The sequence below is a fragment of the Hippopotamus amphibius genome, chromosome 8, assembly GCF_030028045.1.
Source record: "Hippopotamus amphibius kiboko isolate mHipAmp2 chromosome 8, mHipAmp2.hap2, whole genome shotgun sequence".
Lineage (NCBI taxonomy): Eukaryota > Metazoa > Chordata > Mammalia > Artiodactyla > Hippopotamidae > Hippopotamus > Hippopotamus amphibius.
In genome coordinates, this window is record NC_080193.1 from 32,008,275 (window position 1) to 32,025,695 (window position 17,421).

The following is a 17,421-nucleotide window of genomic DNA, read 5'->3' on the forward strand; positions in this document are numbered from 1 at the left end:
CCCACTCATCAGCAACCAGCTTTTGACATTTGATAAGTTGTTTTTCTAAGGAGTGAATCCTTGAAATCGTTTTAGTGCTTCTGAGCTGTATGCTGAGATTGCTTTAAAAAATTTGGCTGTAGTTTAAAAAGCTTGTTTCCTTTCAGTGAGGTGGGGCCAGAGCTGGTCAGGGTGAGCACCCAGTGCATCCTGAATTCCTTCTTTAATTGTAAAGAGCTGCTTTCCTTTCCACAGTAAGAAGAGAGGAATGTGATATTAGTAAGTTGCATGCAGAGACATTTTCCAGTTTATTTGGGAGTAGAGTCCCGTATTTTGATTCTTTCTTTCAGAAGCTGAGCAGATCGAGAGGAACATTCACCCCACCGCAGTGATGCTTACCAGCACCATTAACTTACTGCAGACTCTTTGTCTTTCTGCTGGAGTCCACGCGGAAGTCATGCAGAGCGAAGCTGTCAGGACTCTGTGTGGGCTTCTGCGCATGCTGGTGGAGAGTGGGACGACAGACAGGACATGTATGTGGTGCATGGTTGTGGGCAGGGTCACAGCTGGGCTGTGGGTATGTTGTGTGCTTTTGTGTGTGTGTGTGTGCGTGTGTGTGTGTGTGCGCGTGCGCGCATGTGTCATCGGGCTGCTGTAACGAATCACCACACACATGGTAGCTGTATTAGTTTGCTTGAGCTGCCACATCAAAGTACCGCAGACTGGGCAGCCTCAGTAACAGACATTTATTTCCTCACAGTTCTGGAGGCTGGAGGTTCAAGATCAAGGTGTGGGCAGGGTAAGTTCCTTCTGAGGACTGTGAGGGCGGGAAGGATCTGTTCCAGGCCTCTTCCCTAACTTCCAATGGTGTGCTGGCAGTCTCTGGCATTCCTTGGCATATAGATCTCTGCCCTCATCTTCACATGGCGTTCTCCCCGTGTGTGTGTGTCTCCAAATTTCCCCTTTTTATAAGGACGTGAGTTACATTGGATTAAGGACCCACCGTAATCTAGTTTAACCTCATCTAAACTAATTACATCTGCCATGGTCCTGTTTCCAAATAAGGTCCAATTCTGAGGTGCTAGGGGTTAGGACTCCTGCATATGAATTGTGGGGGAGCATATTTCAACCCTTAACAGTGACTTAGAGCAACAGCTGCATTCTCTCAGGATTCTGGATACCAGAAGTCCAAACTCCAGGTGTTGGCAGGCCTGTGCTCCCCAGAACGCTCTAGGGGAGGACCCCTCGTTTTCTCTCTGAGCTGCGGTGGCTCCAGGCCTCCTTGGCACGTGGCTGCATCTCCAGTTTCTGCCTCATATTCACTTGGTTGCCTCCTCTGTCTTTTCTGTCTCTTGTAAGGGCTTTAATTGGCTTTAGGGTTCACGCTAATCCACTATAACATCATCTCAGTCCTTACCTTAGTTACGTCTGTGAAGAGTTTGTTTCCAAATAAGGTCACATTTGCGGTTCTGGGTGAACATGAATGTCGGGGGATACAGTTCAGCCTACCAAAGTGTTTGAGTATGTGAATGTGAGTATGTGTGAGTGTGGGAGAAGTTGAGGAAGGGGGTGGAGCAAGTGTGTGTGTGTATGTGTGCAGGTTTAAGTGTATGTGTACATGTGAGTACGAGTGAGACTGAGTGTGGGTGTGAATGTGTGTGAGTAACTGGGTATGTGTGAGTGCCTGTGTTTGAGTGACTGTGAGCGTGTGTATCTGCGATGTGGTGGGGTGTGAGTGTCTGTGCCTGTGCATGTGTGTGGGTGAGTGTGACTGAGTGTGGGAGTGAGTATGTGGTCTGAAGGGTGGTGTCCCCGGAAGTCTGGAGAGCAGGAGGGCTGGGCCGGTTTGAGCAAGTCACTCCCCGTGACCCCACCTCAGGGCCTGTGTGAGCCGGGGGAGCGTGGAGACCCTGGGAGGAGCAGAGAGAGTCAAACTGGATAGACCCTGTGAAAACCTCTTACTCTAATTGTACTATGATAGCCTTCTTAAACTTGGATTGGAAGTTTATGATGCAGATCAAATATAAACAAGCTCATGGGTGATATTTAAAATGTGAGTTGTTCAAGCTATACCAGCTGCCCTGCCACAGATAACTGCTATCTGAATTCTGAATTGTTTTGCTACTGCTTACAGACAGGAAGTAGATGAAATTCCTTAACGAGTTTGAATTATTCCATGTACCTTAGAGATTTTTAAAATGTAAAATGTTCCCTGAGCTAACTCGCAAGTCTTCTCCTGTGCCTCTCACTTGGAATAACTGAAGTATTTGTAAAGGGGCTTGTTGTGGAAACTGATGTGGTGTGGGTAGATGACAACCTGTACTGAGCGTTCACCTCCGGAAGCTGGATGCCAAGCTGGCTCGTTTCGCCCTGGCAGGCTCCCCAGGCAGGCTGGTGTGCCGCGAGCAGCACCGGAGCTGGTGCACCCTGGGCTTCCTGCGCAGCATCGCGCTCACGCCGCACATGTGCGCCGCGCTCAGCTCCCCGCCCTGGATTGCGCTGCTCACCAAGGTGGTGGAGGGACACGCGCCGTTCACGGCCGCCTCGCTGCAGCGGCAGGTAACCGGCACCCAGGGTGAGCTTTGGGGGTGCGGCCCGTCGGAGGGGCGTCTTAGTGCAGAAACCAGCAAGAACTAACAGTAGATTTCCTGGAGTCCAGACGCTGAGGGGATTGTTTTAAATTGATTAAGCTGTTCAGCCTTAGTTGATTTGCTTTTCTATTAAGTGAAATTCTGGCAGCTGCCCTGATTTGCTTCACAGGAGTTGTGGTAGAATTGTCTTAAGAAGAATTAAACTAAAAGGAAATTAAAATAACTATTTAATTTTACATTGAACAATGAAATTGTACCTGTACCATGCTTTAAATTATATAAAATTATGGTTTTGAATGGACAAATAAAAAAAAAAAAACAAAACCACACAAAAACCTAACAGGAATTATTTTTTGATTAAATGCATATCTGCATGTGTAATGTAGCTTATTTTTTAACCTCTGGTAATCCATATCATTAATCAACCTGGATGTAATTATCTGGCTGTAAAATAATGAATGTTAGAATTTCCACGTGATTAACTGCATTACAGGAACGAAAAGTAAAGAGAAAGTAAACTTTCTTCTCTCTTAATCCATCAGACAGTGGCTTTCTCTAATGCCTGCTGTTTACATTGCCTTTGTCAGATCTTAGCTGTGCATCTGCTGCAAGCGGTGCTTCCGTCGTGGGACAAGGCCGACAGGGCGAGGGACATGGAGAGCCTCGTGGAGAAGCTGTTCGCCTTCCTGGGTAGCCTGCTCACCACCTGCTCGTCGGATGTCACGTTCCTCCGAGGTGGGCATCCCCTCCTGGCTGGGGTCCGGGGTGAGCACGCGCGGCGTCACGTGGCCCTCCTTGTGTTCCCGCAGAGCCGGCGCTGAGGAGGCGGAGGGCGCGCCCGCAGGCCTCGCTGACCGCCACGCACAGCAGCACGCTGGCCGAGGAGGTGGTGGCGCTGCTGCGCGCGCTGCACGCGCTGGGCCAGTGGAGCGGACTCATCAACAAGTACATCAACGCGCAGCTGCAGTGCGTGGCCCGCGGCTGCGCCGGGACGCCGGCCGACGCGGTGGGTGCCGCCGCCGCCACCTTTTCACAGCGGTTGATTTTTCTCTGTACCGGCTTCATTTAATTTGCAGACTATCTTTCTAAATGCTGTCTATTTTGTTCAAGGATATGTCTAAAATTTTATTTATTTATTTTTGTTGGAAAGAATTATTGAGGAAACTAGTATAGAAGTGAACTTGGCTTAGTTGTACACGTGTAGGAAGCAGGTGGCCCCGGCTCCGCTGCTCAAGCTTGCTGTCTGTGTGCATTAGGCTCTCTTAGAGGACTCCTTCCCTGACTCTGAGAACCCTGAAGTGGGGGGCCTCATGGCGGTCCTGGCTGTGATCGGAGGCATTGACGGCCGGTTGCGCCTAGGGGGACAAGTCATGCATGATGAGTTTGGAGAAGGCACCGTGACGCGCATCACTCCGAAGGGCAGGATCACCGTGCAGTTCTCCGACATGCGGGCGTGTCGCGTCTGTCTGCTGAATCAGCTGAGGCCTGTAGGTGAACTTGTGTCTCGGTTACTAGGTGATAAGGGAAAGGGGTTTTATGCTAGAACTGCAAAGAACTTGATTCTTGTAGTTTAGGTCTGCCTCCTAGGAAGCTATCCAACTTGAGGAAAACCATCTTTCTTTTTCTTTCTTCCTGTCCTTCTCTCCCCTCCCCTCCCCTCCCTCCTTTCCTCCCTCCCTCCCTCCCTCCCTCTCTCTCTCTCTCTCTCTTCTTCCTTTCTTTCTTTCTCTTTCTTTCTTTCCATTCCACTCCTGTGATTAATAAGGCCTATCTCACAGGGTCCTACATAGGCTAGTAGTTCATGTTTTTTATTTTAGCCTAAAAAGGCATGAAAGGGCATTAACAGCTTAGAGGGTCCTAAGTTAGTTTTATTTATTGTAAAATGTGAATTTATGAAATTTATTTTTTATTGAACAACTCAACTTTCAAAAAAAAAACCTAAAAATGATTCCTTTAAAAAAATGATCTTTTTTCATGTAGAAAATACATAATGACTGTGTTGAGTGACATGACTTATGTAGCAGCTACTGTTGTCTTAAGTCTGTAAATTATGGATCCATAGGGAAAGTGAGTGATTTATATTACTTGGATGTAACCTAAGTGCAATTTGACTATATCTTTTAATAAAATACTGTTTTTGATTATTATAGGAATATATGCATGTTCTAGAAAATTTGAAATGTGTGGAAAATATCTAGAAGATAATAACTATCACTGTGATGCAATTACTGTTAACAAGTTGGTAAAGAAAAAATTAGTTTAGGTTTTATTTACTATATATGTAATCCTTTATCTTGGCTTCAGGGTCATTTATTTAAAATTATATTCAGATGTAAAAAGACTTTCAAAGATGTGTGTTATTTCAGAATTAAAACTCATGGTTAACCTTCAGAACATTCATTTGTTCTTCTCACTGGACATACTTTGAAGGTTTCTGTGCTCCCTCTTCAGCTCCCTGCTGTGTCGTTCAGCGTTACCAACTTGCCCTTCACAGAGCCCATGCTCTCGGTCTGGGCTCAGTTGGTGGACCTGGCTGGAAGCAAATTGGAAAAGTACAAAATAAAGAAGTCACCTAAACAGGGTTTTGCAGGTTAGTATACGTGCTTCATGATGAAACAGCTACAATCTTAACTAGTGTTGTTTGGATAATGTTTGTCGTTTTGTCAGAGCAAGTTCTGTCACTGCTGAAGTCTTTGGCTTCAGATGGATTGGCCATTGGTTGAGTGATGGTGGGTGTGGAGATGAGAGTATGTGATACAAAGAAGGATGCTGGGGCGGGAGTGGCACCTGAAGAACCCCACCACCCAGTGCCAGTGTTTACTCTGAGCACACTTTTTGAAGAGGAGTCTCCCCATTAACTCCGGGCCTAGTTGCACTTTGGGGGCTTTGTTCCTGGTCTCATCACAGCCATACCCAGCAGGGATTGTGTGTTTGGACCTGTCTTGCTTGGTATCTGGATGCTGACTACCAGTCCAAGACCAAGAGCAAGGCCACTCAGGCTTACACTCTTCCTCTTCCACTGCTCTCCTCATTTTCCTTACATTGCCCCTCGCGTATTCTTCAAGAGTTCTTCTCCCTGACTGTTTTTTACACATTGGAAATCCTTGTGGTTTCATCCATAACTTCTGGCTTTTTCTGCCAACTCTTCTTGAGTTTTCTCCCCATTCCTGTAATTGCCACTGCAGCGTTTACGATGGTGAACACCTTTAACTCTGGGCCCCCAGTTCACATCTCTGGCTGGGGGGCCAGGTGCTTGTGAGCCACAGCATGTCCACAGTTCAACTAAGTTTGTCCCTCAGCCAGTGTTTCCTGTCACAGTGAATAAACCCGTGTGCCAGGTATTCGAGCTTGTGCCCCAGTAGCACCTCTGGCGCTTCCTGTGCCCTCCCATGCCACATTCCCACATCCCCGTACTGCCTTCTGTGGCCTCCAGCATGTCCTGCTTTGGAACACTGCTGCTGTGACTATAGTCTGGCTGTCCTTGTGGTCTGCCTACATCCTTGTGGTGGCTTCCCGAGTCCATTCCTTGGTTGGCCCTTGGACATTACTGCAGTCTTTTGATTAGATAAAGTTCTGGAGCGCGCCATGATTTTGATGAGTTAGAGAACTGCATGTTGTGAGTATCTGAACAAATTAGTCTCATAGGCGTCTTGGCAAGACAAGGTGAAAGTAATTTATTCGTGATATAGGTATCTGGTTGAAATTTTAGCAGTTTGGGAAACATTTGATTGTACTAGCAATAGCTGACATGGTTTTAACTGTGTTAAACCATCTAATAGTTGCCCCAACCCAAGGTAACGCATGGGGAGCAAGAAAGGGAGAAGACCTGGAGGGGGGGGGGGAGCGGGCGGGGGCAGAGGATGCTTACCCACAGCACTGGGAAAGGCAGGTCCTTCGTTACGGACAGGCTCTGATGTGGTCAGCTGAGTCCCCTGGGGTGGGGCCTTCCTCAGGGCTGGGCACCTGCTGAGGGGAGACCCCAAGCAGCATGTGCCATCCCTGCTGAGTCCTTTTTCCCCACAGGACAAGTAGACTTGGACCTGCTGAGGTGCCAGCAGCTCAAGCTGTACATTCTGAAGGCGGGTCGTGCTCTGCTTTCCCACCAGGACCAGCTCAGGCAGATCTTGTCTCAGCCAGCTCTTCAGGAGGCTGCAGCTGCCCATGCAGGTATCTTATTGAGTGCTTTTGGATCTGAGAAAGGCAGACACTCCAATAGAAAGCAGGCAAGGGACATGAACAGGCAGTGCCTGAAAAGGAAAGTGCAGATGACTTGTGCACATACAAGGAACATGTGCAGCCTGGCTGGTAGTTGATTAAAGTGATAGACAGAGCCTGAGGGGATTTGGTGGGAGGGCGGGAAAACAGTGCTCTGCTGCCTTGTCATTTAAAGTGTGGCCTGAGGACCAGTGGCATTGATGGCCCACAGGAACTTGTAGACTTCTGGACTCTCAGGCCGCACTCCAGAGCTGGGATGTCAGGATCTGCATTTTTAACAAGGCCCTAAGGTGGTTCATATGCACGTAAAGTGGCTCTGCTCTAACACTTTCTAGTGGGAATTTCAGTTGGTACAAACATTTAATGGGCACTTGAGGAAATGTTAGACATTAAAATGCATACGCACACATATCTATATCTGTATATCCATTGATCAGCAAGTCATCTTGTGGGAATTTGTCACATGAAAGGGCATGGACATGCGTGGTTTTTTGTTGGTGGTGTTTTTGTTGTGGAAGCTGGAGACACCTGAATGCCCATTATCAGGCCATGCTCCCATGCGGTGGGTACCACAGTGCCGTTCTCAGCGAGGACACACACATACATGTTAATGCCATGGAAGCATGAGGATGATAGACAAAGCAGCACATTGCTGTGTATATCTGTTTATAGACTTGCCACAGATTCATCTGCTTACCAAAATAGTGGCATTAGAACTTCTGCTGACTGTATTTTCTTTGTATTCTTCTATATTACCTCAGTTTTCTAGGATGAGCTCATATCATTTTGCATAGAAAAAATAGAGCTATGAAATATTTTTTGATTATCTACTATTGAAAGACATTGTGCTAAATAGTTTGGGGAACAAGATAGTCCTTGTTTATGATTTTTTACTCTCTGGGGTCAGGGTAGGGAGAGAAAATAGATGCACATGGCTCTGTCCGGGGTACGGGCCTGTGTGCTGTAAGACGAGTGAGCACAGTTTCACAGGTGTCCTGGGGATGCTGGCAGCTGAGGGCTTGGAAAGCAGCCTTTGAAGTGTGTGGCGGACTATGGGTGCAGGGTATTGAGGAGTCTCCATCCTAGGGGAGGAGACAGTTGGAGCACAGGCATAAGCACTAAGTATTTGGGGACTGAGCTTTGCAAGGGGCTCGGGGTTTATCGATAATTATGGGGCTAAAGCTGGAGAGGTCAGTTGAAGTCATGTGATAGGATGAAATGTAAGGCTGACTGGGAAGCTGTGGCAGGGCCTCCCGTGGTAAGGATTGATATTCAGTATATGCTAGTGAGTTGTCTGAAGCAGGGAGATCATGAGGTGGGGGAAATTGTATGAAGTGATAAAGTCTTCACTTTATCCAGGGAAAGGCATGAAAAATGTAAAGAAGGTACCAGTAGACCCTGTGATGGTGTGGTCTTTTAGATGATAACTTTTTGGAAAACCAGTGAAAAGTCAAAGATGGCTAATAGTTATCGGAGGGACAGGTAGGAGGGCTATTGACAAAAATTAGAAAGTCCAGTGGAGTGTGGGGTGTTTTGTTTCCTAGATTTAAGAGGGCATCATGAATTTAATTATAAATGCTGAGTAGGAGGTGAATCTAATGAAGGTGCAGATTCATTCCGTATTAGACATTAGGGACCTTGAAGATAATCAACAGTTGAATTAGAAGATCAGGAAACCAGAGCCCAGGGAACTGGCCGGCTGTTCTGCGGTCACCCTGATGTGGAACTGTGGCAGCACTGAAGCAGGGCTGCCAGCCCGCGTTTGGGGCAGAACAAGAGCTTCGGATGGAGCTGTCCAGAACAGGGCTCAGAAACCACCACAGCCACCTGTTCTGTAAGGTTGTATGGGATCATAGCCATGCCTGCTTGTTTGCTTGTCCTCTCTGGCCACTTTTGCACCTACATGGCAGTGTTGAGTAGCTGTGGTCATTAAGCCTGAGCTGATTATTCTCTGGCACTTCAAGGCGATTTACAACCCCTAATCTAGAGGGTTAGTGGAAATTGTAGGCAAACCTGGCTATCAGCGGTCCCAGGGCAAACAGGAAGTGCCAGACACTTCACCCGAAGCTGCTCAGATTAAAACAAAAGACCCTGACCACACGTCATATTTGGAATTGGTGTCAGTTTAAAGTCTGAACAGGAGTTAACAGAAAAACCAGGGCTAGAGATACAAACTTGGGAGTGTTCACAGAAGGGGCTTCGGGAGCAATGAGTACACAACAAGATAGAGAAGGTTAAGAACTGGACTGGGGGCAGGAATCTGGGAGGTAGTTTTGGTTGGCTCTAAAGACACAGACAGATGAACTAAAGAGGGACCGAGGCCAGAAAGCAGGGAGTGGAAAAAGCCATGAAGAGTTTGGTTGTCTGATGCTTGGCGAGGTAGGAATCATACCTGGTTTAACATGCTCAGTGCACTATCTTTCATAGTATAGAGATGCTTGCTGTTGAAAATACAGTGTCACCCATATTTTGTTTTTAAATTCAGATGATGGAGCAGCTGCGTCCCCTGACCTTGGGGACATGTCTCCTGAAGGGCCACAGCCTCCGATGATCCTCTTGCAGCAGTTACTGGCCTCGGCCACCCAGCCGTCTCCAGTGAAGGCCATATTTGACAAACAGGAGCTTGAGGTACGGTCGTAGCCTTGCCAGCTTTAATCCAGTGCATTAAATATTGAACAGCTTTTTTTTTTTCTAAATGTGTATTTTCTTAAGGATATAGTCTGAATTTTAAATGATATGCCAAAATAATCCTTATGACTAGATAGGTTTTAACCACGCTTGTCATAGAACATTATAGAACTAGTTAGAGAATGAATGAGTTAAAGTTTAATCTCATTTTGAGTTTCTGTGAATTATTTGTAAAAATTAACTAGATTCAGCATTTGGGTTAAAGGTCAAATACGGAGGGGTCTTTTTCCAGGAAATATTATTGAAAGAGCCCCATTAGATCCAAAAACATGGCACTTGTGCCTCTGTTTCACTCGCACCTCAGCCTTTTCTGAGTGTACCCTGTTGCTGCCAGGCTCTCAGCCAGCATGCTGTTTTGGAACACGTGCACTACACTGCAGTGCATCCTTGGGGGTGGGGTCGTGGGCACGTTCCTGTAGAAGAGACTGACGTCTGACTAGCTCTAAGCATGATGAGAACTTTCATGGCCCTCCACATGGAGGACTAGGTATTTTAAAAAATCCTTCTTGCTTTCTACTGCATCAGAAATTCTGGACAAAATATCGAAGACAAAAACAAAACCTCGAGGGCTCAATTTGGCAGGCAGAAAATACCCTAGTAGAAATCTTCAGAGAGTCAGACTCCTATGGGGAGCCAGGGTGCAGAGTGAGCTAGGAAGCTGGTGGGATGCGGAGGGAGCAGGCAGGAAATGTTGGGCACAGAGGGCAGCAGGAGAGGAAGGGGCCAGGGCTTCTCTGAGTAGGCCTGAGTGCCAGCTGTGCCTGAAATCTGAGATGGGAGATGGGGTTAAAGTCGCTGCAAGCTGTGTTGCCAGTCGCCTGTCAGATAAAAACAGGACATGGAGCAGAGAAGAGGGTGTTGAGCAGATGCAGCCCAGACCATGCTGGCAGGTGCCCAGTGTTGAGGGAAGACAAGACCAGGAGACTAGAATTGTCCTTCAAGGACCAGGAAGGGCTGTTGTACCAGAGAGAGAGCTTCCATTGTTTTGTCTTCATTGATTCTGATGGAAATTCAGCTGACATTCTTATTGTTCTGTGTGAAATGTCTTTTATTTTCTCTGGCTACATTTAATATTTTCTGTTTTCTGCAGATTGACCAAGTGTGCCTATAGTGTATGTGTTTTTTTCCCCCCATCCTCCTTGGGGTTTAAGTTATTTGTATCTCTGACTTGGTTTCCCCCCACTGCCCCATCAACTTTGGATACTTTTTTTTTTATGCTCTTTATTGGAGTATAATAGCTTTACATTGCTGCGCCAGTTTTTGCTGTACAACAAAGTGAAACAGATGTATTTATACATTTTCCCTCCCTCCCATGACTCCTTCCCACCCCTCTGAGCCATCAAAATTTGGATACATTTGACTGTGATATTTTTTCCTATCCCACTCTCTTTTGTTCTTTCCTAAGATTACTGCTATAGTCTGCTAGATTGTTAGTGAGTTTCTGTTATTTTTAAGTGTCTTGGTTAAATGGCTTGGTTAACTGTATTGAACTGCTTTAGAGGTCAGGGTGTGTTGCTTCATTGGGACTAATCTGCTGTAAGCCACCCAAGAAATTCCTTATTTTATATTTTAAGATCTCATATTTCCATTTAGTTCTTATTTTATAGTTTTATCATTCTTGACAGTTCCCTTCTGTTCACCCTTTATATCTGTCTTTTACTGTACATTTTAAAACATCTCTGATTGTCATGGTAAATTTCTTATTTGCTAATTCTAACACCTAGGCCACTTGGTCTATCATCATTGGCAGTTATTCTGCTGATTATTGATCTGCTTATTTATATATCTAAAGAAATTTATTGTGTTCTGAATGTTTTGGATGTCAGGTTGTATGGGCTCTGGGTTCTGTCACCTTCCTCTGGAGAATGTGGAATTTTATTCTTGTAGATGCTTCAGTTTTCTTCATTCTACCAAGTCTTCTTCAGGCTTGGGTCTTCGTTGCTGCGCATGGGCTTTCTCTAGTTGTGGCGAGCAGGGGCTCCTCTTCGTTGTGGAGCATGGGCTCTAGGCGTGTGGGCTTCAGTAGTTGCACCATGCAGGCTCAGTGGTTGTGGCTCGAGGGCTCTAGAGTGCAGGCTCAGTAGTTGTGTGGTGCACGGGCTTAGTTTCTCCGCCGCATGTGGGATCTTCCCAGACCAGGGCTCGAACCCATGTCCCCTACATTGGCAGGTGGATTCTTAACCACTGCACCACCAGAGAAGTCCTATTCTACACTTTTTGGTGATGATTTATTTTTGTTTTACCCTTAGTCCTCGTTCCTGGTCTCTACTTCTGTGGGATTTAGACTGAGGTTTCAGTGGAAACCTTTACATCTTGACCAACGTGCTGAAACTTGGTTGGACTGGGATGTCACGCTGTCTCCCTAGCGTTGGGCCTTCCAGCACTTTCTTTTGGCTTAGTTCTTTAGTCTCACGTGTGCTCATTTCTCAGTCAGCCATAGTTTGAGGGCAGACTGCACGCACATTTTGTGGTTCTCCTCACCTCTGCTTGCTGTGGCAGGCCGCAGTCCAGTGACACTTGTCCTGTTAGCAGCTTGCCTGTGGGCTTCCCTTGTGGTCAGGGTTGCACCTGTTCCTGTTTTCTCCGGGGCCTTCAAACAGTTTTTAAAAATATTTTATGCAGAATTCATAATTAGCATCAGCAGAGGCTTAGTCTAGTTGCCTCTCCATTACCAGAAGCAGAACCTAGCTTGATCTGGTTCTGAATTGTGAGCCTTTAGGACGCCTGTCACTTTTGAGTTATGCACACTTCACAGCAAAGCCCTAGGCTTTTGACGCTTCCTACGCCTTCCTAAGAAGGCTTGTCTTCTGCTGCTTCCTAATGCCTTCCTCACATGTTCAGTTAAAAAAAAGCAAGTCTCAGTGCTGTGAAAACAAGTGTAGAGGAGGAAGGGAGAGCGGCACGTGGACTAGGAAGAGGGCACCCTGTCCTGGAGGCCACAAGGGTGCGTGTATTCATTGACTCATTGCAGTCTGTTTCTAAGGAATACTGATTCTCTGTTTCCTTAATTTTTTATGCCATGTTTAACACCCAGAGTGGTTTTCTGCCTTTGGACAGTTGGGAGTTAATTTGGTGGCACACGAGGGGGCCCCTTGCCATCTCTGACCTGTCGTACAGAGGGAGGGAAGTAGGAGACTTTCCTGTGGGTGCTGACCGGTCACCAGGAAGGTTAGGGTCCCTTCCTGCCGCCCATCAGGCCTCCCAGTGCGTTAGCCTGCTCAGCGTGTTGCCCACTCAGCTCGGGGCTGCTTGGAAGCTTCCTTATTGGACGTTGATGATTAGCTGATGTTCTAGGTAGACTGTGTCTGTAGTGAGGCAGGAGTTATTTGACCATTGAATCTTTCCTCTGCATTAAACTATGAAAGTTGTCTTTGTTGTTTTTAAACACATTTGATGCATTCACTTAAAAATAACGTATGTCAGATGGCCAAGAGGCACATGAAAAGCTGCTCAGCGTCACTAATTATTAGAGAATTGCAAATCAAAACTACAATGAGGTATCACCTCACACCGGTTAGAATGGGCATCATCAGAAAATATACAAACAGTAAATGCTGGAGAGGGTGTGGAGAAAAGGGAATGCTCTTGCACGGTTGGTGGGAATGTAAATTGATACAGCCACTATGGAAAACAGTATGGAGGTTCCTTGCAAAACTAAAAATAGAATTACCATATGACCCAGCAATCCCACTACTGGGCATATACCCAGAGAACACCTTAATTCAAAAAGACACATGCACTCCAGTGTTCATTGCAGCACTATTTACAATAGGCAGGACATGGAAGCAACCTAAATGTCCATCAACAGATGAATGGATAAAGAAGAAGTGGTACATATATACAATGGAATATTACTCAGCTGTAAAAAGGAACAAAATTGGGACATTTGTAGAGACATGGGTGGACCTAGAGACTGTCATACAAAGTGAAGTGAGTCAGAAAGAGAAAAACAAATATCCTATATTAACACATATATATGTGGAATATAGAAAAATAGTACAAATCAACTGGTTTGCAAGGCAGAAATAGAGACACAGACGTAGAGAACAAACATGGACGTCAAGTGGGGAAAGCAGGGGGTTTTGGGGGGAATGAATTGGGAGATTGGGATTGCCATATATACATTACTAATAAGAAAAAAAATATCAAATTGTACACTTAAAAAAAAATTTAAGAAATGAAAATACATGTGTAAGCCTGGGCTTGCTATAGTTCTGCACTGCAGTTCATAGTTGTCGTCTGTACTTTCCACTTCCCTAGACTTCTTAGTCCCCTGGCTTACAGACCCCCTATCTCCATCTCATTTGCCCAGGCTGCCGCGTTGGCTGTGTGTCAGTGTTTGGCTGTGGAGTCTACTCACCCGCTGAGCCCTGTGTTTGAAGACTGCAGCTCCAGTGAGGCCACGACTCCTGTCCCTGTGCAGCACGTCCGCCCCGTCAGAGCGAAGAAGCACAAGCAGTCTCCTGGTCCTGCTCTGCCTATTGTGGTTCAGCTCATGGAAATGGGGTTCCCTAGAAGGAACATAGAGTTTGCGCTGAAGTCACTCACTGGTGCCTCTGGGAATGCTGCAGGCTTGCCGGGTACTGTCTTCTGCTCGTGGGTGTTGAGCTAATGTGCCCACCCTTTGTTTGTAGGTTTCCCTTGACATGCTAACGTCAGAGGTCCCGCAGGCAGGTGGGTAGGTGCTGCGGTCCTCACTGTGGCTGTGCTGTGTGTGCTTGCTCCTAGGTGTGGAAGCCTTGGTTGGGTGGCTGCTGGACCACGCTGATGTGCAGGTCACGGATCTCTCAGATGCAGACACTGGGTCTGAGGAGTATTCAGACGAGGAGGTGGTAGAGGATGTGGACGACACGGCCTACGCGGTGGTCAGTGCTCCCCTCGTGCCCATCTGTCCTGAGCTCTGGATTCCTCCTCACCACTCCGTGGAGCCTCTCTGTGGTTCTGCCGGGCATGGGGCAGAGCTGTGAAGTGCTGCCTGGGTTTTCTGTCTCTTAATTACTTTTAGTTTTAAGACAGACCCTTGTTACAACATCTGATGATGGTGGGTTGCCTTTAGAGGACATATTAATAAAAAATCATTATTTATATGACACATTGACTTCTGATTTGAGTAAGTTGTTTTATGGGATTAATTTGGAAATGCCTCAGAAATTTTCTGTACTTTAAGCTTTTGAAATTTATTCTGCTTACAGTGCTGTTGCTATTAGTCTCTTTTAAATGAAGAATTTTATAGTGAAAACATAGAATAATAAATTTTATACTTTTTTTAATATTATAGATTTCACATAGTACTTTCTTTTTAAGTGGGTTTATCTGGTTCATCATTTAAAGAAAATGTATTTATCTTTTGTAGTCTACTGGCGCTGTTGTAACGGAGAGCCAGACTTACAAAAAGCGAGCTGATTTCTTGAGTAATGATGATTATGCTGTATATGTGAGAGAGAATATTCAGGTGAGTAATTGTCTTAGGCTGGAACTTTACTTAGGCTTTCATTCAGCAAATGTTTGAGCATCTCAGAAGGTCAGAGAGGGAAGGTGCAGCACCAGCAGGGAGGCGACTGTGGCTGGAGCAGAGGACAGAGGAGCAGGAGACTAGCGAGGGGCCAGAGCCAGAGGGCAGAAGGAGGCTTGTCCACAGTGACAGGGCACACAGACCTGTGCTACTCCATCAGTCCCGTTTTGAACACTTTTACAATCTATTTTTGCTTTTTTTAAAAAATATATTATTCTCACTGCCATCTAATTTTAAACATTTAGTTATGCTTTTTATGTACTCCTTTTTAACCTTAAATCCTTTCTTTTCCTGGTTTAATTCTTTTGTTCTAGTTAGTATACTTCAGAGAAAATCCCAGAAGTCATCTCATTTCTCCTATAAGTATGTCAACAATATGTATCCCTAATAGATAAAGGATTTTATTTTTAACATGACATTACTGTTACCTAGCATTGCCTAACAAAATAAACAATTCCTTACTATCATCGCATATCTAATGCTTGCTCAGATTTTCCCAATTTTCTCAAAAATGGCTTGTTATAGTAATTTTTTAAGAGTTGGATACAAATAAGATCACACATCTTGCATTTGGGTGATATGTCTTTTTAACCTAGAACAGTTTCTCCCTCTTTTTTCCTTTTCTTGCCACTTATTTGTGGCTGAAATTACAGTGGCCCGGGTCTGCCTCCCTCTCCTCTGCATCTCCCGTGAAGTGAGAGTGAGGGCTGGAGGATGAGTGGACTCGGGCTGCATCTTAGGGAAGAATATGCTGTGTCGACCAGCATGCAGCCACGTGTCATCCACGCCATCTGCTCTCTAGCCACTGTCCGTCTCAGTGCTCAGTAGCCATTAACGTCACTATCTAGACCCATCAAGAAGGGTCGCACATCCATGATTTTCTAAATTTGTCTTCCCTTCCCTTCCACATTATTAGCTGGAGTTCTATTCATTGAAGAAAACTTTCTTATCAGCTCTGGTTGATGGACTATGCTATAGTTTGCGTATACAGGAAAGGCAGAATAAATATTTGTCTTTTGTTTGTTTGCTTGCATTTATCAATTTTCAGGGTAGTGAATCGGTGCCCTGGTACTTAAAAAGATGACTGAGAACCTTTATTTTGCTTATTATCATTATGGTGAATTTATTGGCTGTCATGGATTTGATGTGTTTCAGCCATTTTTCCTCTTGGTCAGGTTGTTCTTTAGAGGGACCCTGTTAATCTTGATTTATTTGGTTGTGCCAGGTCTTAGTTGTGGCAGGTGGGCTCCTGAGTTGTGGCACATGGGCTCCTTAGTTGTGGCATGCATGTGAGATATAGTTCCCTGACCAGAGATTGAACCTGGGCCTCCTGCATTGGGATCACAGAGCCTTAACCACTGCACAGCCAGGGAAGTCCTGGGCCCCATTAATCTTTGATAGCTCCCTTGCTTTACAGCACAAGTTGATCTAAATCCGTCTCCTCCCCACTCCCTATTTATTTATTTACTTATGTATTTGGCTGCATTGGGTCTGTGTTGCTGTGCACGGGCTTTTTGTAGTCGCGGCAAGCGGGGGCTACTCTTTGTTTTGGTGTGTGGGCTTCTCGTTGTGGTGGCTTCTCTTGTTGGGGAGCACGGGCTCTAGGTGCATGGGCTTCAGTAGTTGCGGCACGTGGGCTCTAGAGCGCAGGCTCAGTAGTTGTGGTGCATGGGCTTAGTTGCTCCGTGGCAGGTGGGATCTTCCTGGACCAGGAGTTGGCAGGTGGATTCTTAACTACTGCGCCACCAGGGAAGTCCCCAAATTCATTTTGTTTATTTCCTGCCCCAGAGATCAAGCCAGGCAGTTTTCTAAAGAGCCCTGGTTCCATTTAGTGTGAAATGATTCTGAGAGCACGCTGGGTGCTAGAGGAAATTTTTTCTTAGGACTAGAATAATGCTACTTACTGATATGCCGCACTGGATTTTTAACTTAATTTTAGGTGGGGATGATGGTTAGATGCTGCCGCACGTATGAAGAAGTGTGTGAAGGCGATGTGGGCAAAGTGATCAAGCTGGATAGAGATGGACTACATGACCTCAACGTGCAGTGTGACTGGCAGCAGAAAGGAGGCACTTACTGGGTCAGGTATATTCACGTGGAACTTATAGGTGAGAACATTCTTTATTAAGTTCTTTTGTCTTTCTTAATTAGATTCAGAGTTCCCAGAAATGAATGCTAATTATAGTTCATTTTTTATCGGAACCTCTAGGCTATCCTCCACCGAGTTCCCCTTCTCATATCAAGATTGGTGATAAAGTTCGTGTCAAAGCCTCAGTCACCACACCAAAATACAAGTGGGGATCTGTGACTCATCAAAGTGTGGGGGTTGTGAAAGGTAATGTTACCTAGGAAGGAAAACGCCAAGTGTTAGCTTTTCATCAACCAGTGTGAACTTTATTTTTCTCATTCAAGGGCAAGAAAAACAAGTGGAAGGCA

General features: G+C 45.7%; 1 protein-coding gene across 5 annotated transcripts in view; it reads left to right on the forward strand.

The window, feature by feature from the left end:
* Positions 1 to 17,421, forward strand: part of HERC2 (HECT and RLD domain containing E3 ubiquitin protein ligase 2) — a 232,287-nt gene that overhangs the window by 103,988 nt on the left and 110,878 nt on the right. For 3 of the 5 annotated variants that reach the window (XM_057747100.1, XM_057747097.1, XM_057747101.1), the window contains 14 exons: positions 330 to 512; positions 740 to 778; positions 2,357 to 2,538; positions 3,158 to 3,305; positions 3,380 to 3,576; positions 3,827 to 4,057; positions 5,022 to 5,160; positions 6,594 to 6,737; positions 9,271 to 9,413; positions 13,786 to 14,053; positions 14,202 to 14,338; positions 14,827 to 14,925; positions 16,925 to 17,093; positions 17,195 to 17,320. In XM_057747100.1, coding sequence (XP_057603083.1) covers positions 330 to 512; positions 740 to 778; positions 2,357 to 2,538; positions 3,158 to 3,305; positions 3,380 to 3,576; positions 3,827 to 4,057; positions 5,022 to 5,160; positions 6,594 to 6,737; positions 9,271 to 9,413; positions 13,786 to 14,053; positions 14,202 to 14,338; positions 14,827 to 14,925; positions 16,925 to 17,093; positions 17,195 to 17,320 — 2,205 coding nt within the window. The remainder of the gene's footprint in view (positions 1 to 329; positions 513 to 739; positions 779 to 2,356; positions 2,539 to 3,157; positions 3,306 to 3,379; positions 3,577 to 3,826; positions 4,058 to 5,021; positions 5,161 to 6,593; positions 6,738 to 9,270; positions 9,414 to 13,785; positions 14,054 to 14,201; positions 14,339 to 14,826; positions 14,926 to 16,924; positions 17,094 to 17,194; positions 17,321 to 17,421) is intronic. The other 2 variants (XM_057747098.1, XM_057747099.1) reach the window with 2 other exon arrangements.